A 27804-nucleotide genomic window follows, 5' to 3' on the forward strand; every position below is an offset into this window, starting at 1 on the left:
AGTATTCGTTACGATGTCACTTATACCCCGTACGAGTACATACAGGTAGCCATACAAGTAGGTATGGATGTGAATACTGAGGAGGATGGTTCAGACCATGATTTTGAGTTGATATCAAGTGAAATTTCCTGTCGGAAAATTCATGTTTTTTTTGTGTTTTATATAATTATTTTTTTCTGTTCCATATTTTTGCGACGAAAAATTCCACTTGATATCAACTCAGAATCATGGTCTGAATCATAGGTACCACAAAGGTTTCGTTACGATGTTACTAACACCCTACGGCAGAGCTCGGTGAGGTGTAGGTACTTAGTTCATCTTGCGATGGATGTACCTCTAGACTACCCCAATTATGTTATAGTCGTGAGTTTATGTTTGTATTCTAATAACTAAATAAAAATAAATAGTTTACCTGTACGGCTGTAGGAATTCAGCACACTTCTTTGCCTTGTTTCGCGACTCGAGTGTGGCGGCGTGGAGAGGGCGGCACCGCGCCAGTTGGCGCTGCGTTGACAGCACCTCTGCAGCTGAAAACACACCGCCATCATGTTCGTTAGCTATCCAGTATTACGCATGGAGTTCGCCATGGGGAAAGGTAACAACAAAAAGAAAGAAAGAAAATATATTTTTTTTAGAAATAAGTAAGTAGATACACAATAGAGGAGTGTACAAAATAATAAAAGTACGCTAATTTTAAGGAAACAAACAAGTTATTTTTTTAGACAAGCATTAAGGCCGATCGAAATTTGAATGCGTGTTCGTACGAATTCACTGCGAACAATCGAAATCTTCCATTATTATGGAAGTGCGTACACTGGGTGCGAGTTGATTGTCATAGAAAAGTATTCGCTAACAATAAGTGCGGTAGGCCTACGGGAGGTTTCGCAAAGCTATAAAACATTATTTACGGTGATACTTTTATTTCATTTTCCTTTTATTCTTTAATTTTAGATTCATTTCAGAATAATAGCGAGCACTAAGTGGGCTGTCTGATTTGATGTTTGTGTGAGTTAACCGTATAAAATATGTTGAATTCAGGTAAACAAGAAATACATAATAAGCGCAGCATAAATGATTATTATTATGCTTATAACAACTACATCCTTATGTACATAAGTAAATCAATAATACGTAATAATATTTGCCGATTGTTTATTGCAATCTCTACAATCCACTTATATAAGTATTTGCGCGTGTTTTGCTTTTTAATCAACAGACATGTACGAGCTGATATAATAAAAAATGTAACTGATGCTTTTTATCGGCAACCTCAGTTTCTCAGTTGGATGAACGCACATCACGCGATAAGATTTTATTTCGATAACATTTTAAAATACGGTCTACAATAATTATGCATCAGGTCTCATCTCTCAATTTGACCGGCCTAGTAGTTAATGCACTTAGTGGAGTAATTTGTAGCTGGCGTGGAGTGGTTCTACATGTTATGCACTTCTGCATACCCCTTCAGGGATATGGGCGTGATGTTATATTATATTGTTTTATAAGTAGATAGATTATAGTAATTATAGATATTTATAGTAAAGGTATGATGTTCATAATATAATATTATAATTATGAAGCTAATTTCTTAAATATTATTATAATCAATACTTTATTGTACCAATTTGCTCTGCTTGCTTTTGCTCTTTAACCTTACAACCCACACAAAGGAAGGCAGTTTGTGCTGGTAGAAGGGTGGGCACATCAAGCAGCCGGTTCTGGGTACTGGCCCCGATTCCTGCAGACACCGCCTAATTTTATTTTAGGTTATATCCGTCATTTTCGTATCCGTCGAAAAGGAAAGGGACGGATGATTCACAGCTCTTAATTTTAGGAAGAATGAGTAAATTAATGTGTCGGGTTATTGACTGACGTAAAATTTTTAGACGGTTGGTTTAGATTTGTGCTTAAAATTGACGTGTGTTCCATAAATTTTATGCTTGTCGATTACCCGTCCCTTTCCTTTTCGGCGGATAAGAAAAGGACAGATATAACTTAAAATAAAATTAGATGGTATTTACAGGAATTAGCACCACTATTTAATTAAATAAGCGTACTAATAGAATAGAATAGAATAGAATAGAAAAAGTTTATTATAAAAGGACGCCACACACAAAAAAAGACAACAACATCATATCAAATTTCCACTAAAACAATTACAAAAAAGCAAGACGGATGTTTGTCGAAATGACCATAAGGTGGTGGTGGACGTCCTGAGATAAAAGGGCCTCACTCAGCACAAGTCGCGGCGTGAACCACGACGCTGATATTATGTGGACCCTGTTGGGTAATAGCATAAGTAATAGTATATTTATATGTGTCAGGGGCCTTTGGCGGCTCAATTATTAACTTAATAATACCCGGGTTGTTTCAATCATCTCACACGAGAGAAGATTGCCACGTGACGTACACAGCACGTGTCAATGACGAAATTCTATTGATAACTTACAGCCGTATTCTATGATGTTTACTCGAACTTTCCTCGTCTCTGTCCTCAATTGAGGAGACCGTAAGGAAAACCTCGAACGCGGCTCAAAATCGGTATTCTTAGACGTCGCCTGTACGGTCACGAGCATTAATATGTATACGCTTTACCATGTCACATTAACTTTTTTGACAAATTGAACTGTAAGTCTCACTAAATGTCAAATATGTTAGTGCGACAGAGTCCTAAAGTGGGTACATTATATTGCTCATTACTGTACCCTATCTCGAGCATGCAATTACTCCTGTGGGGGTTGAGGAGGCATTACGTCATTATTTTCGTATTATTTTGTTTGCAGTACGATATTCTCGACTCCAGTACGTCCTTCTCGAGGTTGTAAAAGTCAACTTAAAATACCAAAACAGGTGATCAAGCCGAGTTTAGGTAGTTTCGAGTTAACATCTTAGAATACGGGTGTTACTCCCCCTCTCAGACGACGGCCTGATCCGAGGTTCGCGCCCAGCTGGGCACCCTGAGGCCTGTTGGCTTAAACGTTGTACCGGGTGAGAGCCTTCAGCGCTCCCCATTTATCCGGCTAAGTATTTAATGCCATCTGCGGCAAATCTACAATAAGTCACGTCACATTAAAAAAAAGGTGTTACTCCCCGGGCGTCAAGGTCACGTTCAAAAACCGTGAAGAGAGGCCGTTGAAACGATTCAATAGACGACGGACATGAGACTGCAGACCGTTCACCGACTGACTAAAAAGGTCACCAATCTAACCTAATGCTTCATGTTTTTTGCGTTTCTATGCTGAACTGATTAAAAAAAATAATAAAGGTCGTTTGGTTCGTAACGTAAAAACCTAAAAGTTTCTGTCAACAGTGATTTCTACGAGTATATTGCGCAATACATTTTATGTGAAATGTAAATCGAATGAGAGAATGGTACTTAAAAATTGTAAACCAAACAATTTGAAATAATTGAATACGCTATATTTTTTTACTCAACAACAGAACAATTTTGTAGGTTACAAGTCCGTATACAATGCACAACCATTCCCACGAAACCCAATGTAAAAGCGAAACTAGTATTATATATAACAACACCTAAATAAATAATAGTACTGCAGATAGAACGGTAACTCTCCGCCCCGCACCAATTCGTATCGGGCGCCGAGGTAGATTTACCTCACCCCCTCTGGATCTTACTTTAGTCTAAATTGCTGTAAGCTGCTAAGGAGTAAGATAGGAGGGGGGATTTCATTCCAGCAATACCGGTCCGGGATCGAATCGGCGCTCTCCGTTTGAGGAGCAAGTCGGTGACACAGGACCACAGCGGCTACAAAATGATATTGGGTTGAATTTGCTATAGTGTCCACAATTGGGTCGTGTACTAGGTTCAAGATAAATTATGAAATTCTGATTACTAAATAAAGACACATCTAAAACTAACGAAAAACATTTTCTTTTTTCTATTAAACTTATTTATGAATTTTAATCAAGAAAAACGTAATAATAAGTCCGACATTTTGTCACGTTTTTCTATGACGTCACAGAGTGCTTTTTCATACAAATTCCATAGTAATTTCGTGTTTTGACGTTTAGTAAAAAGTAACTGATTTGACTAGTTGGAAACTAGCCTATTTATGTTCGTATTTTCCATCAACCAGCAGTGGACCGCCGTGGTAGATTATGTATGGTTACATAGTCATACTGTTGATCAGCTGACCACCCAGCTGGTCAGCGCGCGGACCACGGGTACAGCTTTTTATATTGATATGCGCGGTACGTAAGCGTGCTAAAGACCCGTGCAACTGTGTAACTGAACTGCACTGCAAATAAACTCGTTACACAGTCGCGCGGTTCATCAGAGCGCTGACGAACAGCACTTACCATCAGCGTGACTACGTAACTGTCCTAAGAGCTTTAAACTGACCGATTTTGTAAACGGCCCTGTACTTGGAACTGGGTTTTTAATAGACTTGTTTATGCTTGATGAAGATGCAACCTGCGACCCGCGCAGCCTACTTTCGGGCATGCGCTCGCTCACGGTACGGTTCAACAACCGGCGTGACGTAACGCCGCCGGTGCACAAGTAGCACGACATCCGCGCAGCCTTTCGACACCCACTAACTGGGTAAGCATTTTGAAATGCTACAGATTAGGAAGCCGTTTGGCTAATTAATTGCTGTGTGTTTAGCTATATAATGGCGTCTAAAGGCGTATAGCAAGCGATAGTTAGGCTCCCTTTCTCTATTCAGGGTGGTGTAATTGCAGATAAGGCGTTATGCGCTATGTTACCTCTTCCCCGCACAATCGACCATAGCCACCAAAATTTAGTGTTTTCTAAGGGACAACAACCTTAGGATTGTCATAATTCTGATATAAATGGGTAAATAAGAGAAAATGAAACCAATCAAATAACGTTAAATATTATTTTATTTTGCGGGTGTTTTATGGTATTTTTTACTATTTATTATGGAGGATATTTCAGATCGAATTCCTAATGACACGCAACAAATAATATGTTATTATTTAATGTCGCATAGCGGTTATGAATATTTATTAATTGGTGTCTAGTAATATGTAACCTAGAACTTCGATATAGCCGGAACTGAGGTGTTATAGTGCTACGAGTTTAGCGGAACGCTGATGCGTACGAGTTGAGGTCAAACTTGCTATTATAAACAAACTAGGTATCCTAGGTCAAAGATAAATTATGAAATTTTGATTACTAAATAAAGACATCTAAAAGTAATGAAAAACAATTCCTTTTTTTCTATTTAACTTATTTATAAATTTTAAGAAAAATAATAATAAGTACCACATTTTGTCACATTTTTCTATGATCCACTTGAATAAACTTTTTTTTTTTTTTCAATCGGTGACAGGTTGCTATTTCATACAAATTCCATAATTTCGTGTTTTGATGTTTAGCAAAAGGTAACTGGTCCAACTAGTTGGAAACTATTCTATTTACCAGAAGAGTGGTGTGTACATTTTGTGGTTTTATTCAGGACTAGACTAGATAATAAATGTTTCTTTCTTTCTTTCTTAACATATTATACATCAATGGGGACTAGGAACGAGGCGCATAAGGCTCACATAAGCTCACGACTATGTCCCTATTGTGGTAGTCAGAGGTACAGGATGAACTAAATGTGGGAATTTAGTACCCTCACCGAGCTTTCTGTTAGACCAACATGGTAGATGGTAAACCGTATTGCCGTCTATAATGGTCGAGGATTAAGATAAATTAATAACTCATTGGTGCAAATCCGGTATCTGGCGCTCCCCCTCTGAGAAGCAAGCAGGTGAACCACAAGGACCACAGTGAACTCTAAAGAAAGAAGTATAAGGTTCATAGGGTACTTTGCTTCATTCGGAACTACCTACGGTACGATTGCGGCACAGAACATAATTCTGACTTTACTCGGGACGAATGAGAAGCGAAGCATACTCTGACGTTTTTCGTGACTACATTATGGGGTGTATAGCGGAGCAAGCATGCTAAAATTATTATACGAATTACAACGTTTACCAAACGTGTTAATATGTTAAATGGTAAAATTAAAATGCATGCTTTTTCATGAGCTTTCTATTTAGAACACAATGTAAACCGTATGAAACTCAAGAAATTCGCTCGAAGTAACGCAAAAAGAAACATAAAAAAGTAAATTCCATTAACACTTACAAAAAATGCTGCTAAATGTCAATACACTCACACATTCGTAGCAAAAAACGAGTTTTGATTAAATAATCAATAATATTGGCCGTATCAATTGCCTTTACTTGCACGCAACCGTTGATATGTGAGAAAAAAGTTTGTCCGCATGTGTACAATCAATAAACCAAGTGTATTAAAATGTGACGCCGATCAACCATCCGTAGAATTAGTTGTGATGGCCAACAATATGTCGTTTTTTCAATAAAAAAAAATATGTATTTTCGTTTCCAGAAAATGTATTTCAAATAAGGACAATTTTTGTGACTACAAGAACAATTTAGTTTGGGTTTGGAAATCAAACGTCACACACCATCGTCGGCCAATGTTTTTTGAGCTGGCACCCGAGTTTGCGGGGATAAGGAGTTTTGGCGGCAGTCGTACACCACGAAGGATTATGACAAAGATTGTTTGAGTGACGTAAGTATGCACTAAAAATGGATTTTTGGAAATCCCCTAAGGAGTTAAAAAATGGGATGGCAGTTTGTATAACTCTTGAGATCTTTAAACTTAGGACCATAAAATTTCTTACAAAAGTTCTTTCAGTGACGTAAGGGAGGACTAAAAAAATGACAGAAAGATTAAGTATCAAGTATTTACTATTATTTATTATGGTTTGTATTATCCAGGGATGGACTTGGACTCTTACTTTACTCACAGCGAGACCACGCGGAGGAAATCCTAGACCTTTATACAAAAACCTTAAAAGAATTTCAATATTTTGTGGCGAATTAACTAGTTCCGCGTGTAAAAAACTCACATATCGCTTATCTATGCCTGAAACGCGGTAACAAAGTTCTCACAACGCGACGCACATAATTATTATGCCTAATACCTACATCTTCCAACGTAATACCGTGAGAGCGTGGATCCCTAGTCACACACCTACTCATGGCTTGTGAGGTACTTACTACTATTCTCTGTTCCGTACATCGAAAAAATACTTTTGGCGGCAGCAACCTGTTCTAAAACTGGTGTCCCACGGTAGAATAAACAACTTGCACTTTCTGGCAGTCAATCCCTATACAGGAATTAAAAGAATTGGGTCGTGTACTAGTTCCAAGATAAATTATAAAAGTCTAATTACTAAATAAAGACTGATTTAGGACTAACAAAAAACATTTGCTTTTATCTATTTAACATATTTTTGAATTTTAATCAAGAAAAACGTAATAATAAGTCAGACATTTTATCACGTTTTTCTGTGACGTCACACTGTGCTATTTCATACAAGTTCCATAGTAATTTCGTGTTTTGACGTTTAGTAAAAAGTAACTGATTTGACTAGTTGGAAACTAGCCTATTACAATAGTCACTCTAAAATGTCATTTTTCTGATAACCTTTACTAGACATAAACTTGCGAGGTGTCACTATTTTTTTGATGAGCAGTGTAGTGGATTTCTACTACCTCTTTCATGAGCTTGTATGCTGGACTGAAAGCGAATAAAAAACAGAACACGTTCAACAGCTCGTCTTCGCGGGCATGTCGTAAAATTCCACAGAGGGATTATGTTCTTTAACATGATGGACAATTGTTATAGACCCATCCTTTACCACCATAGCCATCTTAGGACTTAGTATCAACAGTGGCTGCAAGTTGTCTTCGATTGCTTGTGGCTCTGCCCACCCCATTAGGAATTACGGGTGTGAGTTTACGTATGTATGTATTATAAAACGATGAACAGATATGAGCATGCCAAAAAACAAGCAGTCGTTGTTTTCGTTAGATATTATAATCATTACTTAATAAAGTGCATCGCATAACGACTACGCTGGCGACGTTATCCAAACAAGTTTTCGACCTACACAACCTACTTTCCACCTAAAAGGTTCGAGGAAGTTCGTTCAACTAAGCCTGAATATTATGTAACGAGAATTATTGCGACCTGCACCTACATTATAATAATAAACAACTAAATATAAGCAATATACAAGAGATAAGAATCGTACGAATGCGACAAAAGTTATTAGTGTGTCGGAAATGTTTCACCGAAGGATTTTGGGGTCGTTACCAAACAGATGCCAATAAAATCTTTTGTTGTATTAATAATTAAAAAATTATATAGGCTATGAGCATATAACTTTAAAAAAACTTTAAACTTTATAATATAAACGCAGTTTAACGAAGTAGAAATTATGCTTTTTCCAAATGAACCCAAGAAGATTTGCAGGTACATTTGACACGACGTATATGATGAACCATAGTATGGTGGCAGATGATCAGATGATCATAAGATGCTCCATCATGACGTTTTTCAGCAGAACGTATTTAGTGTTTACTTAATGTAGATTATAAAGGCTTAAGTAAGAAAAATGCAGAGCCGTGGTAGCCCAGTTATTAGAACGCTTGCCTCTCACTTTGAGGTCGCAGGTTCCAATCCCAGCATAGGCCTAAACCAATGTAGGTATGTCGAATTTGTTTTCAAATTCATGTTTGGATCATAAATGATTATCACGTGAATAAAAACATAGTGAAGGAAACCCACAATCCCGAGCAATCCCGAGAAATGCATCTTCAGACGTATGTGACCTAACCTGTATTGGGCTGGATTTCCCCTTCGCGGGTTGGAAGGTCAGACAGGCAGTCACTTCTGTAAAAACCCGGTCCTGTCAAATCTTCAGGTTAGGTAAGTGGACCCTGTGCAAAAACGGGTCAATTTTAAGGATATGATGAAGTAAGAAAATGCTGAACATTCAATTATATACTAAATTACGAGCATCCAGGAAATATTTGTTCAAAGCGCAGTCATCATTCTATTGTGGCATCCATTCACAGATGTTCAAAAAAAGCACACTCTCGGATAATTGAACGTCTAAGATTGTTATACAACAGATTGCCGGCTTCCTGCTCAGAAGTATGTGTTACTCGAATATCTTTGTAGGTTGTGGGAAAACAATCAAATGAATGTATTTTGCGGATGACTATAAAACAGAATGTAATCTCCTCATAGCATGAATAAAGGAAACGTGTAGGAAAACATGAAATACGGGAAACGGTGCGAGTAAACATACTGTTTACATCCTCTGATGCCTTACAGTTTAGGAAATTGTTTTTGTGCAGGAGCCATATATTTTCATCTAGCGGCACGTTATGATGGCATAATCAAATATAGCAGCCCGCTCCGTCAATATACTTATAAATGAATACTAAACAAATTTTATGAACACAGGTATTAATATTAGTCCATTAATACGATATTTAATGAGCGAGACAAACGTCATAACGGCCTGCTAGTTTTTTTTTTTACATGATTTTTTTATCACAATAAATAACATTATAATAGTAACTAAGATACATAAACTCAAGATTTCCTTTTTATACTGGAAGAGACTTCGAGGTATATCTCGGACACGTGATCAAGAAGTTACGCGGTGGACGCGCTACGGAAAACATGCATATTTATCTCTCAGCTCGTAATTTCGAATGCACGAAAATAAAATCTGAAAATTGGATTTAGGACCCGCAAGTTAGAATCAGAATCATGGGCGGATCAGGTACCGGGGGGGGGGGTGTCATGGGGGTCTACTGCAATTTTATCTAATTCTCTATGGAGATAGGTTGTTTGCGACCTGGTGACCCCCTGACATAAAGGTGGTTGGAATGTCGAAAAGTAGAGGTAAGCTAGCAACAATAAAGAATCATTGTGTTTGGTAACTCAATGGATAAATAATTACAGCTCGATCAGTTATATAGCAAACTAAATACAAGGATAAACACGTTCATTCCTGTTGCTTAGTTTAAATTAATTCGAAATTCGAATATATTTCGCTCGTATGGCTGCGTAACATTACTGTAATATCTTCTGGAAAATTACTTCAAATCAAGTCAAACATTTCCATAATAATTAGTAGACAAAATATATTCCACTAGCTGGTACCCGCGACTTCGTCTGCGTACTTTTAATTTGAATATTAAGGATTATATAAAAGGAACGGTATAGCATGTGATTAAAAGAGAGTAAGTAGGTATATTTAAAAAAAATAAAAAATATCTGTTTACAGTCGTTATAAAGTACCTATGTATTCCATTGAGTGGCAGAAATTACCTAGGAATATTTATCGGTCCCTTATGTCCAAGACACTTACAGGGGTCAGCGTCACGTTGTGTACAAAAATATTTTAAAATGACCTAATTTAAAACTTTTTTGTACACAACGTTTGCTATTTTGTTATTATTTGTTAAAATGTAGAAATTGTTTGGACTCGACACTCGCGAGCAGGCCACGTATACACCACGTGCGCTCCCCCACCACAAGACAGCGCCGTTGACTGCCGCCACACTTCGGCGAATGTGCGCGACGACGAACGACGACCGACGGCAGTGGCGGCGATGCAGAGTATTCGTTAAAAGGAACTTTATCTACAAAAGCCAAATTTTTTTAACTTGATACACCCAAAACTACTAAATATCATGTTCCTAGGTTCAGTGGTTAATATTTTGTATACAAAAAGTTTGGCTTCGTAGTTCCCGTTCCGAATCCGTTCCGTTCCGTTCGAATTTCGGAAAATCCGTTTGTTGAAAAACTCTGCACATCCTAAGAGACCTACGTACCAAGTTTCATGGTTTTATCTTCAAAAATGACGAATACCCATACAAACATTCAACCCGTATTTCACCCCCATACTGGTAAAAATTTCAAAATGCTTGAACAAACGATTTTTTGTTTGTTATTTAGTGCCTAAACACAAAATTTAATATTTTTATCTTGAAAAATGACGAACCTCATAAAAAATTTCAACACCTATTTCATCCCCTCAAAGATCGAATTTTCAAAAACGCTTTAACAAATTGTTTTTTTATTTCTTATCAAGTTCCTAAATATAAAGTTTCGTGGTTTTATCCCCAAAAATGACGAACTCCCATACAAACTTTCAACCCTCATTTCACCCCCTCACTGGTCGAAATTTCAGCAACGCTAGAACAAATGTTTAATTATTTTTTATCAAGTGCTTAAATATAAAGTTTCATGGATTTATATTTTAAAATTAAAATATCCCATACAAACTTTCAACCCCTATTTCAATCTCTTCGTCCCTTCTTTTCGCAATAAAAGGTATCCTATTTTCTTTCTCAGGGTCTAAAGATTGTCTGTGCCAAATTTAATCAAAATCGGTTGAGAGGTTTTAGCGGGAAAGCGTAACAGACAGACAGACAGACAGAGTTACTTTCGCATTTATAATATTAGTAAGGATTATTTTCCCTCGTTAAATAGTAAACAAACTAAGTGTAGGTGTTATAATTTCGTTGACGAACTGATTACCTATCCGTTTCTTTGTCTAAAATGAGTATTACCTTATTACTATGATTGATTACTGGGCTTAAAGTTCGTATAAATGTCTATCGAATTACCTCCTCAAGTTTAAAGCGTAGCTAGTCATGTAGTACTATATTAATTATGTGGTGTAAGTAATTAGATTTTATCTGTATGTAATGTAATAGTTAGTTGAATAAAAAAACTTATACAAATCAGATCAATTAATTGGCGTAATGTGATTCTAGAAAGAGTTTTAATGTTAATAGATAGCTAGCTATAGCTATGTGTAGGTTCCTGTAGGAATGAGATATAACTGTTTAATAAAGACAGTTGCATCAAAATTTTATCATAAATTCCCTAAATTATGGCGCCTACCTACCCTCTAAGTTAGAAAAGTGATCAAATACTAACTTGAGGTCACTCAGTTTAAAAAAAAACATCGAAATCATTCCAGTAGCTATGGCGTCATGCGCTTCTTGACACGATCACGAAATCTAGATTTCCGCGGGAATGAGGTATTTTCCCGCCATAAAAAGTAGCCTGTGTCCGTGCCTAAGATCCTATCTTTAAATTAACCAAGTCTTATAAAATTCCGTTCAGACGTTAAGGCGTGAATGAGGCAAACTTTTAAAACAAACAATTAAAAATCACTAACCTAGTTTTCTGTCTACTGCCTACGCCTTAAGTACGATAGCATAAATATTAATAGGCCATATCCTTTTCTAGATTACTATCTATCAGCTAACTAAATTTCATCAAAATCCGTTGAGCCGTTTAGGCATGATAGACAAAACTCCCAGCAAAAACCATAAAAAAATCACTAACTCAATTCAGTTTTCTGCCTACTTCCTACCCCCTAAGTACGATGACGTGATCAATTTGATCGTACAACCGTTTTTAGATAACCAACTATTACCTTACTAAATTTCATTAAAATCCGTTCAGCCGTTTAGACGTGAAAGAGCAAAAGTCCCAACAAAAACGACTACAAATCACTAAATCAATTTAGTTATCTGCCAACTGCCTACCCCCTAAGAACGATGGCGTGATTATTTATAGCCTATGACCATTTCTAGGTTATCATCTATCACCATACCAAATTTCATCAAAATCCGTTGAGCCGTTTAGGCGTGAAAGAGTAACAGACAGACAGACAGACAGACAGACAGACAGACAGACAGACAGAGTTACTTTCGCATTTATAATATTAGTATGGATGATTGATCAATAGAAACGTAAGTCTTCTTTGGTCGTGTAGTTTGTGAGATTAATGAGCACTAAAGGAAAAAATAAAAAAGAGGAAAAGAGGTTTTATGAAGTCGACTAAAGAATCTATTCCGCTGCTGTCAATCCAAATGTAAGATGTTCAAAAGTTGTTCAATACACAAACAAATAAATAATACAAATAAAAAAATTATGAAAATGGATCGAATTATTGTGAAACAATTTGGACACAGCATAAATATTTTATTTCGTGCCTAACTGTTATAAATCACATAGAATTTCCGATGCGTAACAAATACGAAACCGGCAACTCTATGTCTTTAAAATACATAAACTGACGCACGTAATCCTCTACGTAGTAACACGTAAAGTTCCTAGCCAAATATAAAGTGATTACTTTATATCAATAATTTTATATTCATCTGTGTAGGGTGTTAGTGACATCGTAACGAAAACTTTGAGGGTTGATTCAGACCATGATTTTGAGTTGATATAAAGTGGTATTTTCCGTCGCAAAAGTATGGAACTGAAAATAATAACTTTTTTTATGAATATTCCGACAGGAAATTGTACTTGATATCAACTCAGGATCACGGTATGAAACGTCGCCCCAATGAAGATATTGCTATTTAGCATAAGGCCGCGTACTGTACTTTTCCATTTCTCTTTTGTTTTGTATTTCCTGTGTGTGCAATAAAGTATTTGTTACGTTATGTGATGTGATGACTGAATGGCCTCCGTGGTCCTGTGGTTGCGCTTTGGTCACATATTACAAAAATCACGGTGATCCTTAGTTAGGTTAGAACTTTACAGGGTGATCACCCGATTGTCCGAAATTAAGATGATCCGTGCTTTGGAAGGCACGTTAAGACGCTGGTACCGGATACTATATACTAATGTAACTACGTAGTCGTTACACGACCCATGTCAGGGGCCTTGGGCTCAATAATAACCCTGACGCCAGGGTTGAAAAATACAACCCATAATTAAATAGTTGTTCAGTACTTGTAATTATTTTTATAAAAGTAAAAACTGTATTTGTAAATTATGTACTTATAACATTTGTGGCAAGCTGATACAAGAGATATATTAGAAGGATTATTTTTCTTTATGAGACACTGAACTCTAAAAACGACGACAAAACGAATTTAGTTGCCAACTTTTATGCAATCGATGAAAATGAAAAACCACAATTACTATTTTTGATATAAGCCTACAATTACTAAAGCAACAAAGGGTTGTTTGTTAATGGAATGCTAACACTAAACTTCTTGTACTTAAACACTGTTACAACGTAATAATAAATTTTACTAATTAAAATATTTCACGGAGCATAATGAATTCATAAGAACTCTTTTTTTCTAGATTCTCAGCTTAGCGTAGATCTGATTATTTAATCTACATTAATTTGATATCCATCCTTCAAGACAGCACGCAATGGTTAAAAAACTGCTTGCATAATTTTAATTAGGTACTCGCATTGATTACACACGAATACGTCTGCTTCAAGGAGTAAAACACTACACATGCATGTAATTTGTAAGTAGACTAAAAGCATAGCATAAATAATAATAGGGTAATTTCCAAGTAGTCAAATCAGTTACTTTTTACTAAACGGCATTTGTATGAAAAAACAACCTGCGACGTCGTAGAAAAACATGACAAAATTACGCACTTATTATTACATTTTTCTTTATTAAAATTCATAAATAAGTTAAGCAGAAAAAAGATTTTTGTCACCTTTAGATCTGTCTTTATTTAATAATCATAATTTCATAATTAATCTTTGAAACTGAGCAATACTACGTATAGAACCATTGATGTATAATATGTTGCTATAGTCTAGAACGGTAACTTTCCGGCACCAATTCGTATCGGCCGCCGACCTCACTTCCTCTGGGTCTTACTTTAGTAATGGCCGTTAGCCGCTAAGGAGTAAAGAGGAGAGCGCGCGGACTGTGTCTCGCTCGCACTTACGCGTTAGGCAGCACACGGTCAAAATGAGACTTTTATAATGGAGTGTCGCAGGTGATAATGATCGGGATGACGAGCAGCATGATATAATAATCGCTGAACACTAGCCCGGTGGACTGCTAACTGTACCATTTTTATTGCAAATCTATGACGGTGGCGCCCATGTACATCATAATCATCATCATCAGCCCTTTAACGCCCCCACTGCTGGGGCACGGGCCTTCCCTATGGATGGATAGGGAGATCGGGCCTTAAACCATCACGCGGGCCCAGTGCGGATTGATGGTTATTAACGACTGCTAATGCAGCCGGGACCAACGGCTTAACGTGCCTTCCGAAACACGGAGGAGCTCGAGATGAAAACTTTTTTTTTGTGATCACCCATCCTATGACGGGCCTTTGCGGATGTTGCTTAACTTCAACAATCGCAGACCGAGCGCGTTTACGGCTGCGCCACCGAGCTCCTCAATGCGCCCATGTACATTTATTTATATTCTTAAGTAATTCTTCTTCTTTCGTGGGGGTTGTGAAATGACTTTCCAACCTCATCAACCCTGGTGTCAGAGTTATTATTGAGCCGCCAAAGGCCCCTGACATAGCTCATGTAACTACTTACTTACATCAGTAAGTAGTAACCGGGACCAACGGCTCAACGTGCCTTCCGAAGCACGGATCATCTTACTTTCGGACAATCAGGTGATGGGCCTGTAGTAATTGATGTTGTTTAATTGTGTAAGTGAATGTATATGTGTATAGTTTGTATGAAACAAACGTTTTTATTATTATTATTACGTACCCTGTACAAGTACATATACAGGCAGCTATACAAGCAGATAGGGTGTTAGTGACATCGTAACAAATACTGAGGGGGATGATTCATACCATAATTCTCCAATTATGAAATCAGAATCATTTATTCAACGTAATTATCATGGATAAACTTGTTGAAGGTCAATGTAACATTTTTGAATTTACGTCATTTCGCAAGGTGTTAATGGCTGAAGAGAAGAAATGACAAGAAACTGCAACAGCAACACATCTTTTAAATCAATGAGGGTACATTACAAGTTATTTAATAACTAGAGGAACACATTCAATACCAGACATTTTTATCATTTAGGTAATAATTAATCTTATAATAAGCTTTTTTACATAAAGTAAGCTTCACATGAGCTTTAAACTTATTTTCTGACAAATTTAAAATATTATCTGGTATTTTATTGCCAAAATGTCACCTTACAACTTTTTTAATAGGCATTACCACAGAATTTGGGCATTACGTTAATTATGTATGTTGTTAGTTTGTTTATTTTGTGACAGCGTTTTTACGCGAAACTTTAGTGGACAATCAAAACAATTTGGGGAAAAGTTATTTGGGTAATGATGCGCATAATTGTTTCGTCTACGTACTTTGTCTAAAGAAACACAACGAAACGAACGGTTGTGTCAGATAAATCGCGACAACAAACACTTCAGGACTCCGACCCGATATCGTCCTCGCCAGCGTGGTCGACAATTTCCATTCAGCGTTTATCGCTATTGGCCCACTACAGTCGATTAATTCTAACACGAGGCCCTGAGCCAAGCTTCGCATCCAACTGGGCGCGCCCTCAAGCGTGTTGTCTTGAATTTTGTACCGGGTGAGAGCCCTCAGAGCTCTCCATTTCTCCGGTCAAGTACTTAATGCCATAGCGCTAAACTTACATCGAATAAAAAGTAAAAAATCAAAGGATATTATGGTGAAATAATTATTACAAATACGCTACAGATGTCAATTATTTAGAAATAGGGGCGTTGTAACTAAGTTATAGATCAAGTTACGACATAATCATCTTTAAATTGCATCATTTACGTCAAGCGGTGCCGTAATAAAGCAACGTTACGATCGGGTTACGTTTCATACTTCACTCCAGTATATACGTTTTATATTCTTGGTAGAATAAAGTAATTCGCCATGACATAAAAACAAAGACATTCTGTTCTACTTGATTGCTCAAAATTATTTTGTTCGGGTAATAATTAAGTCACGCCAATTTTAAGCAGAAATTTAAAACAACCCTCTGAAATTTTCACATTGGTCAATAACCCGACAGAATTATGTTGACAGCATTCGTGAAACGAGTTTGTTCATTTTAAAATTAACAGTTGTTAATGTTTCCCTTTCCTTTTCGGGGGATAAGAAAATGACGGGAATGAAGAAAATTAGGAGGTGTCTGCAGGAATCGGGCGAGTGTACATACACTGGGTTTACGCCCCGGACGGCACATGTTGCCATTAAAATATAAATATACAAATAATCTGCATGAGGTCCTTTTTTGAACGTCCGCGACACATGTGGCGATGTATTTTTGTAATCGCTTTCAAAATAATACAAGGTGCATTGACATTTAGCTAATATCAAACTTATAATTTTTATTAGTATATTTTATATGTTCGAATATTGAAATTGGACGCCAACATTCTTTCGTCTGTTCGAAATTTGATCTGACAGTAATTGCCGCGCCTTTTTCTTAGTGATTTTTTTATCAAAATGTGATAATAATTTGCAATAAAATTGTACTTAGGCTAAGTGCTTAATGTAAAAATAATGCAATTAATTAGTTCAGTATTTTTTTAAGTGAAGTATAATGCATATTCCTTTATGTTATGAATCTATAAAACCTGTTTGTAACTTTATATTATATATAGCTGCAAACCCATTATTGACTAATCTATAAAACCTTTTTGAATAAGTAGTATTGGTAGGCAGCCCTCAAACGTCACCCACACAGATGCGCGTGTACGATAACGTCAATGTGAAGTATCTTTGTAAAACGAGGTATTTTATATGAAATGTCCGGAATATGATCATACTTCGTAAATATTTATACTTTAATAAATGCGTAGCTATTAATGCTACCTCTTAGCCGGTGAAGCGTGCAGTATATCAGCTCAAAATGCAGTGTTTTGTTAATCAATAATATGTCAAATATGACATAAACTATACACTATATGTCAAATAGACAATAGTCTATTTACATAAACGACAATTTTAGCTATTTGACATCACAAATTTGTACATGTAACGTTCGCAACCCGTGAACATAACACAATTGCCCTCATTAGTCCAATCAGCTTGTTCCACTGGTTAGGGATAACGAGTTAGTAGCACAGTGCTTCATGCACTCGACTTGGAAAATTACGATTACGTTGCATTTATGCAATGATAACACAACACGACCAAACGAACCAACGCTAAGATACCCACTTGACCACTTCGTAATAGCGAATGGTAAATAGCAAGGAAGAAATTGTTAATCTAGTTATAAAGCTGTCTTGTACCTTCTACTCAATATTAATGTTTATATCTATATTTTATCTAATCGAGCCGTGGCAGCCCAGTTGGTAGAACACTTGCCTCTCACTTTGAGGTGGCAGGTTCGAATCCAGCACAGGCCTAAACAAATGATTGTCGAATTTATTTTTCGATTTTATGTATATTATGTATTTCCCGAGAAATGCATTTTCGGAGGTATATGACCTAAAATGTATTGGGCTGGTTTTCCCTTCGCGGATTGGATTTGGAATGTCAGACAGGCAGTAGTTTCTGTAAAGAACCGGACCTGTCAAATCTTCAGGTTAGGTTAGCGGACCCTGTGAAAAACGGGATAATGCTAGGGAGATGATGACGATCGGTTGTACAGCTTTATCTGCTCACACACACACACACACAGTACACATACACATACAGTGTATTTTATACAATGTCGTTACTCGTAGATCGTTACACACCACCCTTGTGCAAGATGCGCCGGATAATACTAGAGAGGTGGATCTATAGTTTTATCTAATGTGTGTTATAAGGCTTTGACCGCCATGGAGTCTTTAAAGGCGCCTACTCTCTAAAATCCCAGAGGTCAGCGGCTGACGGCCACGAGGGCACTACTTGTCAGTGTGCAAATGTATTAGACCGACTCCGACATGGCTATTACCACAGTTTTTGTCTATATTAAAGCACACATGAACACAGCCAAAGACAAAATATTCAATAAACAATCATTAGTAGTAATTATTTGCCTATTTCGCAACCATTATTGCAGCTAATATTCGCTTTAGCAAGTATCATTATATATTACTTCGTTTATTATGCAGTTCACAAAAGATACACAATACATAATGATAATATAATTCTCAAAAGAAACGAGTAATAGAGACTTAAGCATTACAGGCTGGCAATATTTAGCTTCTTAACTTTTTACATAATATTTATTCCAAATATGTAACTTTTTACTATTTCTTTATTAACTTTTGCCATTTTAATTGTACGATACGTCATAATTTTAAAGGAAAGGCTAGCTCGCCGGGCTAACATAAGATGTGGGTACAGTCATGAGTAATATCATATACCCAATTTAGAACCCTGTCGCACTCTCATATTTGACATTGAATGAGACTTATGGTTTAATTTGTCAAAACAGTTAATGTGACATGGTGTCAAAGTGTATACATATTAGTACTCGTGACTGTACTTAGTTCATCTTGCGATGGATGTACCTCTGACTACCCCAATTGGGATACAGTAGTGAAATTATGTTAAGTTATGCAATAAATAATTAGTGGCATTTTAGTTGGCCGCGGTTATAAAACGTACATTCTAGGTTTTGTTTCTATCATTGATAGTTCACGAAATGTTATTTAAATAAAGAATACTTGCTTGTATTGCACAAACACATACATTTATAGGATAAAGTTTGATCACTTGGTGATTGGCTAAATGGGAAGGTGAAGCCATTCAAGAGAAAAAAAATATATATTATTATTCAAATGTGTAAATCGCTTGAGCATGTTTCAACTGTATGTTGTGTCTGAATGTTTGGACAAGAAACACGTAATCAAAAGCTTTATAAAACTCGTAAGCATATAGAATAATACTACGTATAGAACGGAGACACTCCGCCCCGCACTAATTCGTATCGGACGCTGACCTTACGCCTCTCTGAGTCATACTTTAGTTTTTAATGGCCGTAAGCCGCTAAGGAGTAAGGGAGGAAGTAAGAGACTGTTTCTCGCTCGCACTTAGGCGTTAGGCGACACATGATAAGAATGAGATTTTTGTATTGAGTGTCCGAGACGTGACGTAAACAAAATTGACAATGTCAAAAATATAGTCTTTACCTTTAGTAGAAAAGTCCAATCAGAATGCACAGTAAGGATTCAAATAATACTTCGCATAAAAAGTAATTCGCAAAATACAGCAGTTGTATAAGCAGTGTTCAGGTATCATAAAACTTCATAAAACCTATTAAGTATAGAAGCGGCTTTTAAAACAATTTATATTGATAATAAATATCCCAAAAAATAACTAAGTAACAATTCCATTCCAACTAACAAAAAAATATTTACAGTTGTTTACATTCTAAACCTCTTATCAACATTAAGTGATTATTATTCATAATAATTCGCAACTGTACAAATAGAAGTATTAAGTACAATAGCATATTTTATAATTATCATTAAATCCTTATAATATCGAAAAATACAGTGATATGTATGTGGCAGCGAATTACTTCAAACAGTTTTAATATACACAAAGTTTTGTCTTTGGCTGATATTAAATGTTAAGTATGATTTCACTTACCAATTTTGGCGCTGCTGAAGACGATGAGTGCATGCGTGTCGTCCACCCACTTGATCTCGAAGCCCGTGTCCTTGTACTCGCTGAACAAAGACAGCAGATCGTTCGTTTTGAACTCCGTCGGGAAGTCATACACCTCCACCACGTGAGCGAAAGTTTCATCGATTGGCCCATTGAACAACTGCTGGCCCCTCGTCTGATAAAGGTCGTAATTATTCTTCGTCTTGCTAATGTGAACCTTTCCCACGGTGGACGTCAGCTCCTCGAGCAGCGAGGGGTCCAGACATTCGCCGCTGTCGTCGAATACGGCGTCCCAATCGTTCTCTTCACGTTTCAAAGACACTTTCGGCTCCAACTTCGCCTTCGTTTTCTTCGGTTCAGGCTCCTTCTCGTCTCGCGCCGGTGGCAGCGCGACGTGCTCATCCTTGGTTTCCTCTACTGGGTCGGAAATAACCAACACGTCAGAATCGAAGCTCTGCTTGATTATCCTCTTACTGCTTCGATTGATCTCTTGCGACGCACGTTTCAACTCATTCTTTTCAACGTCTTCGTCCTTGTCGTACAAGTAATCCTTATCGATAATGTTATTTTGCTGATTCGTTTCGCTTACAGCCATATTTTCGTCTGACTCATTTGTTCTCCAACCGTTGTTTGTATTATCCGAGTATTCACTATAATAAGGGGGAGCGTAAAAACCTAGTTGTCCGTTAGCAAAATAGTCGCCTATATAAAAATTCTCTCCTACTTCTATTTCGTTAAAACTACTATCACTGAATGTGGTTGCACTATCACTATTTGGCACTTGGCAGCCTAAAGGCACAGTTTCGTTAGTTTCACTGGAAGTGGATCGGTCTATACTTGGTGCTGTGTGAGATCGTTGATTTCGGAGGTGAGGTGGAGTATATACGTTGCAAAAGGTTTTATCTATAGACTTTCTTGGTGTTCCGTGATTTGTGGATTTTTCTTTTGGTGCAGGTGATTTGGGACACTTTGAACCGTCGTTGCTTTGGCTTGTGCGTTTGGTCTCTGGAGATTTGCCGTCGTCTATGGCGGCAGGCTCTGCAGCTCTGAGCGCCCGCGGCACGTACACGGCGCGGTCTGGACGGCGAGGCTTCGTTGACCCGGTTCTAATGACAGATACACAATGGATCAATTATTTAAATTAAGGAAACATAGTTGCTCTGCGGGTGTGCCAAATGAATAATTGAAACGGCGTACGAGACGCACTAGAATATGCAAGTGGGCAGTCGGTAGCGGTCATTCATCATTAGTCGAAGGCTTGTTTGGATAGCAAGGTAGTTAACAAAACAAACAACACTATAAAGGCGTCGCAATACACCATAACACGATTGTTTGTGGCTATTAGCCATTACCAAAAGAGTCACGTAACGCGAGAAGGGGGGCAAGGTCGGAGTGATTGTCCAATATTCGTAATGCTGCCTCTCACTCTCGTTGGCACACTTTCGGTGCTCAGGCGCTAGCGTCGCGGGTAGCCGCTTGTACACGTGAACTCTACGTTCGACGGTATAATTGTGAGTTCAAATGAGGAATGCACTTTTTGTTATTAAGTGCTCGACATTTAAATGACATATTTTTGATGAATTTACATGTTAGTAACAAGTCATATACATACATAAACGCACAATCGATCCGGCAGAGCCACAAATAATCAAAACACAGAATGCAGCACTCTTGATACGGATGTTTATTACATAATTCTATCCACCCCGGGATGGATTTATCCCTTCCATGTAAGTCGCACAAAGTCCCGCAAAGCGTAGGCTTCTCCATTCTAAACAGGTTGTATGGGCATTATTTCCTCCACGCCTTAGTCCCGATGCGGAGTGACAAAATGCGCGTTGTATACTTCTCACAGTTTAAAAGGTCTAATGAGTGAACTAAAAATCAGCTCGCTCTATATTGTAGACTTGTTAAACTTTATGCAGCCCTAAGTAAACTTCATAAGCGTAATTGTATCCAAGGTGAGTGATTGGCTGTATTGCAATACCATTGTTTTGTATTTCCCAACTTAACACGCGGTTGATGCAATCTATTGTTAGCTGGTGACTGGAAACTGGACGCAGCAGATCTATGTACTATTACGTATCCCTTCGCCAATGCTAGCCGATCGAAATACCAGCTTGATATTGTTTACTCTGCAACTAAACCTGTATCAGAATTGCATTTTAGTACGGAACGTGTCTGCTTAGTTTTAGTGCCAACGTTTCACAATGCGAGACGATTGGCTGGTATTACTCAATAGTGAACATGTTTTTACAAATATGTAGTTTTATATCTGTTTGCGTCACCAGCTAGCTTGTAAACAGTGAAATAATGGGCAATGGCGCAGACAACTCGCTGGGCTTTTCCTTCCTGGTCGAAGGTCACGAGTCGCCATTGCCTGCGCAGTACAACTACAATAAACAACTGAATTATCTTTATCGTACACATATACACTAGTATGTAGTCGTTACAAGTCAGGGGCCTTTGGCGGCTCAATAGTAACCCTAACACCAGGATTGATGAGAACGGTCATTGATCTCACAATCCACACGAGAAAAGAGAAGAAAACACTTACACTATTTTGGATTATTTAAATTAAGAAAGTACTCAAGCATTTTACGTTTATTAAACATCTTATTAGATATTTTATTACAAGAAAATTCACTACGATCTACACAAAAATACGTGTTACATAAAAATTGCTGTTTCGAGTTTAATCGTGATTATATACCGTTGTTATCAGCACAGCTAATTACTACAGACATTTTGTTGAAATGACACTTAGGAACCTAATGGTACAAAAACGAGCCAATACTCGTATAATAGTTACATGATATAACATAAATTGGTATTATGGTAATATCAATATACCGAAAGCGACTTACACAGAATCACAGTCAGCGGTCACTACGGCCGACATGCGGCTACACTAGAATATGCTTATCACACAACTTGCTAAAACAATATCCGATAAGGCGGCACACACTGTTATCAGTACACTCGAACGAGGTGATATGCGCGGGCGCACGTCTCGTCTCGGCGGCGCGTGAAGCTCAAATGATGTAGGAAGTAAGCCTTCGTACCAACCTGATCTTTTCCTGCGGTGCCGCACGCCGCTGCGACGGAGGCCTGCAACCTCCCACCGCGGCGCCTGCAAAACAGAGTTACATAAACTCACCAAGTTCACAATTCTATAGGACTCAGAGTCCGATTATTGGGAAAAAATAGCTTCCCAAATAATTTGAAACAAAAAAGGAGAGTTAATAAAAAAAATAATACACAAACATACATACGTAATACACCGTACGTAAACATACACACGGTGGGCAGAGCCACAAGTAATCAGAAGACAACTTGCAGCCGCAAAAATAATAATTATTAAATTAAAAAAAACAGAACTAATTATACAAAAAATTACCGGGAGGTACAAAAACCAACAAACATCGCTTGGATATCGCATCATAGCGCCTGATCGTCGTTTGCATCGTTCGTATCATCGAATAGATCCGAAATACTCTTGATAAGACTTTTTCTTATTACACAGTAGTATTTGAATATGATCCCCAGAAATATGTAATAATAAACTATAAAAGCACATATGCTTATCATGAGCCTGATTTGAACCGGTCGGTTCGGCATTTCTAAGTTCTCATATAACGTCACCGGTGCCCCGCGTCTAAATGATTGCTGCAATTGCAACGGTGCAAGACCTCACACCCTTATATACCAACTAGCAAATGACTCCATTTAAAAATTTAAACTACTTAGTATCGATCCATTGTTTTCACGCGATGGTGTCTTTAAAACTTCGTCTATAATAAACGTCTCTATACGACTTCAAAAGCCAATAACAGAGCTCGAGCTAAGAGCGACAGGGTAATTAAAGAGTCTTACACATAAGCACCTCCTCCTTTCGGGAAGTCGGTTACAAAATAGTGTTAAACAAAGTTAATTTGTGAATTACTTTGTGAGACTCTCCTTTGTTTGGTAATTTGGATGCCCGTTTCATCATCATCAATTTAAGAGCCACGCTCTTGTCGGTGTAGCATTTTCCGAATACTCTCCATGCTACTTTTTAGGGAAAAATAGGGCAGTGGTTTCCCTCTTGCCTTCCGCCCCGCAGTACTCTGTCTGACGCGAGTGGGATGGCGCCCAGAGTAGTCTATTACAAAGCCATACTAGGACTCCTGTTCTCTGCCTCTGAATAGTACTGACAGTTACTGCTGCCCTCTGTCAGGTTCCAGGTTACAGTCCCTGTGACATGCCCCTTCCGTCCTGCATTGCCGTACCGATGGCTCCCATCTCCGCCTCTGCAGCCGTTGAGGTCTTCACGTTGAGGTCAGCCACCATCTCACTCCGGCCTACTGAAGTAAGAGGCGCCCACCCCCGCGATGCCCGTTTATTAGCCGTAAAAAACACATCCACCAATCCGCAGCGGAGTAGCGTGGTGGAGTATGCTTCATACCCCCCGGTGGATTGAGGGGAGGCCTGTTCCCAGCAGTGGGACAATATAAGCTGTGTATGTTATGTAAAATTAATTATGTTGAAAAATTGCATTTTACACAAGTATAGCGGTCCAATTTAGATAAATATATAGAGAGGACCGTAACCCAGAGGCCTTTGTTGATTGAACTGTTGACTGATAAAAAATCTGATTGATTGAATTGAACTCTTAAGCAGTGACCGTTTAGTAGCTTCGAAGGAGTTTTGGAGGTGTAAGTAGCTGTACGTAAATCGCATCCCGCCTTTTGACATTTTTAAATAGAGTTCAAAACAACGGAGTAAGCTTCGATCCAAACACACACTTCTCTAGCTTCCTCCACAAGATTATGGATCCTTTGAAAATCCATGTAATGAATGTTTTCATAAGTTTTGTTATGAAGCGCCGCGCCTATCAAAAATAATGCAAGCGAGCATATGCAATGCTTCACACGGGTGCCTGTATGTACCGATTTATTCATCAATTGACCATTACAAACTAACTACATCTGGATTACAGGTCGGGCGTACAGTCAACTCTTTATGAAACGTTTCACAAGGACGGGTTAAATCAACCGTCATAACTATCGATAAATTCTATATACTGTTACCAACCGTAACTGAATATCCAATACTTACATATGTATGTATATGCTGGCACTCACGGAATAAAGCGGCTCACTTTATGTATATGATATTCAGTATTTTGAATGTACATAATAATGGTGCTAATTCCTGTAAACACCATCTAATTTCATTTTAAGTTATATCTGTCATTTTCTTATCCATATAAATGGAAAGGGACAGGTAATCAACAAGCATAAAATTTATGGACACACGTCAATTTTAAGCACAAATCTAAAACAACCGTATAAAAATTTTGCATTGGCCAATAACCCGACAGAAATATGTTGACAGCACACGTCAAACGGTTTGCATACCAGCGAGATACCTTTTGATTCGCCCGGGATATTCATTAATTTACTCATTCTTCCTAAAATTAAGAGCTGTCAATCATCCGTCCCTTTCCTTTTCGGCGTATTAGAAAATGACAGGTATAACTTAAGTAAAATTAGGAGGTGTCTGCAGGAATCGGAGCCAATGAATAAATAAACCTAAACCTAAATAAACCTAAAGTGAGCCGCTTTATACCGTGAGTGCAAGCGAGACAGAGAGACAGTCCGCGCACGTTCCCTTACTCCTTAACGGCTAAAATAAAGTGGCCCCTCTCGGGAGGTGAGTGAATCAAGCTGGTTTTGATACGGGGCGGAGTGTCCCTTCTATACGTAGTATTATAGTTTATTCTAAGACCAATGTCAAAATCATTAATTCAACATAATTGTCAAAGATAAAATAAAAATAAAAATAAAATAATTGTTTATTGTCATAGAAAAGATCGACACAACATTGGGTGCTACAGCTAGGACACACAAATGCTACAGAAGTATAACCCTGCTACCTGAACTAGGAGACCTGTATCTCAGGGAGCAGTGTTCAGCACATAAACAGCCTATATACGTCCCACTGCTGGGCACAGGCCTCCCCTCAATCAACCGGAGGGGATATGGAGCATACTCCACCACGCTGCTCCAATGCGGGTTGGTGGAGAGTGTTCAGCAATTACATCTTTTTTAACATCAGTTTAGGCAGACCATTGTTAAACTGAATTTATTTGACAATAAACTGTGCTTAAATAAGAACAAATAAACATGCATTTTGTATGTAAATTGGGTTTGTGTGTGTGTGTGTGTATGTGTATATATTAGTGTGTGTGTGTGTTTGTGTGTAACTGTGTGAGTGTTTGCGATAGCCCTACGACTTAAATGTTGTCTTGGGTTCAGAAACTGCTATCGTGCTATAAGCAGCTTCCACTAACGCATGTACGTGTGCAATTATGTATTAAGGATTTGTGAAAAATAACAGGGCAACTGCGTTAGCAACAAAGCTAGGTTAAGATTTGTATGTAAAAGCAAATAACGCATTGGTCAAGTAAGCAGATTATGCAATGAATTTCAATAGTTCCTCAGTTTTAGAGTAGTTTAAATTAAGAATCCAATTTACGACTTTATGTTTAACTTCATATTTATTTAGATCCCTTAGACTTAGAATTTTATCGATTTTTCTATATAATAAGGAGCCCAATGATGATGAACTTGTTGTAGCCCAATGAAGATGAACTTGTTGTAGGTAATTTTTAACAACTATTTGAATCTGCGTCATTTCGCAAGGTGTAAAAGAGCCACTAACGATCTGGGGGGTTAAAAATGCCACATCTGGCACACCAAGTCTATATTAGGACTTCAATAGTTTCGCAAATTATGTCTGTCAGTAACCAATTACTTCGTAAAGGAGCATTTCAACTTTATCGTCATTAACTTCGAGTAATTTTAGTAACAAAGTTGAAAACCCGTCTAAATGTACTAACACTGCTTTGCACATTACTTACTATATTTATTTTCTTTTATAAAGATCTACAGGTAAATAATTTTTAAAACAGCAAAAACCTGATTTCTTATCAGAACATAAATAAATAAGTTGTTTAGGTATTATACTACCGAATTTTGTAACCTTTACTCAGAACAATAAAAAAGTCAATAATAATAAAATACTAACACCAAACCTGCACTATTAAAACTATGCTCGTCTAACAATTCAGTTACGACATCATAATAAAGTTCAGTAGAGAATGTTGGCCAATAAATCTCATACTATTTATATTAGGTACATACCTACTACACCTACTTATGCAAAATGTATCGCTACTGTTACGTAGTATACTATATACCAAACATAAGAGTACCAAACATACAAGTTTCCCATAAAAGAATCAGGAAACCAGGAGTATGTACAAAAACCAGTTCGTTACATTCTAGCAAAGGCACGCAACCAGTTTAAACGTACCCGTGTCTTTAAGACCGCTTACTTGATAAGGAAGAACAAATACGTACCAGTAAGACGTTGAATTTCAGAGCTCTTATTAAACTAGTCGAATGTAGAATGTTTGAGCTAGGGATTGATATGTTACCCGGATACGTTATAGTAGGTGCATGTTCTTAAAAGGAATTTTATAGGCCAACTGTGTTATGACTCGGCTTTAAGTTTG

General features: G+C 37.6%; 1 protein-coding gene across 2 annotated transcripts in view; it reads right to left on the minus strand.

Moving 5' to 3' along the window:
* LOC126380333 (uncharacterized) overlaps nucleotides 1–27804 on the minus strand; it is a 48738-nt gene that overhangs the window by 10117 nt on the left and 10817 nt on the right. The window contains exons 4-6 of one of the 2 annotated variants that reach the window (XM_050029682.1): nucleotides 23310–23373; nucleotides 20223–21346; nucleotides 413–527 (exon numbers count right to left, since the gene is read on the minus strand). In XM_050029682.1, the coding sequence (XP_049885639.1) occupies nucleotides 413–527; nucleotides 20223–21346; nucleotides 23310–23373 (1303 nt within the window). The other variant, XM_050029683.1, reaches the window with a different exon arrangement.

Source organism: Pectinophora gossypiella, chromosome Z (genome assembly GCF_024362695.1).
Source record: "Pectinophora gossypiella chromosome Z, ilPecGoss1.1, whole genome shotgun sequence".
Taxonomy (NCBI): domain Eukaryota; kingdom Metazoa; phylum Arthropoda; class Insecta; order Lepidoptera; family Gelechiidae; genus Pectinophora; species Pectinophora gossypiella.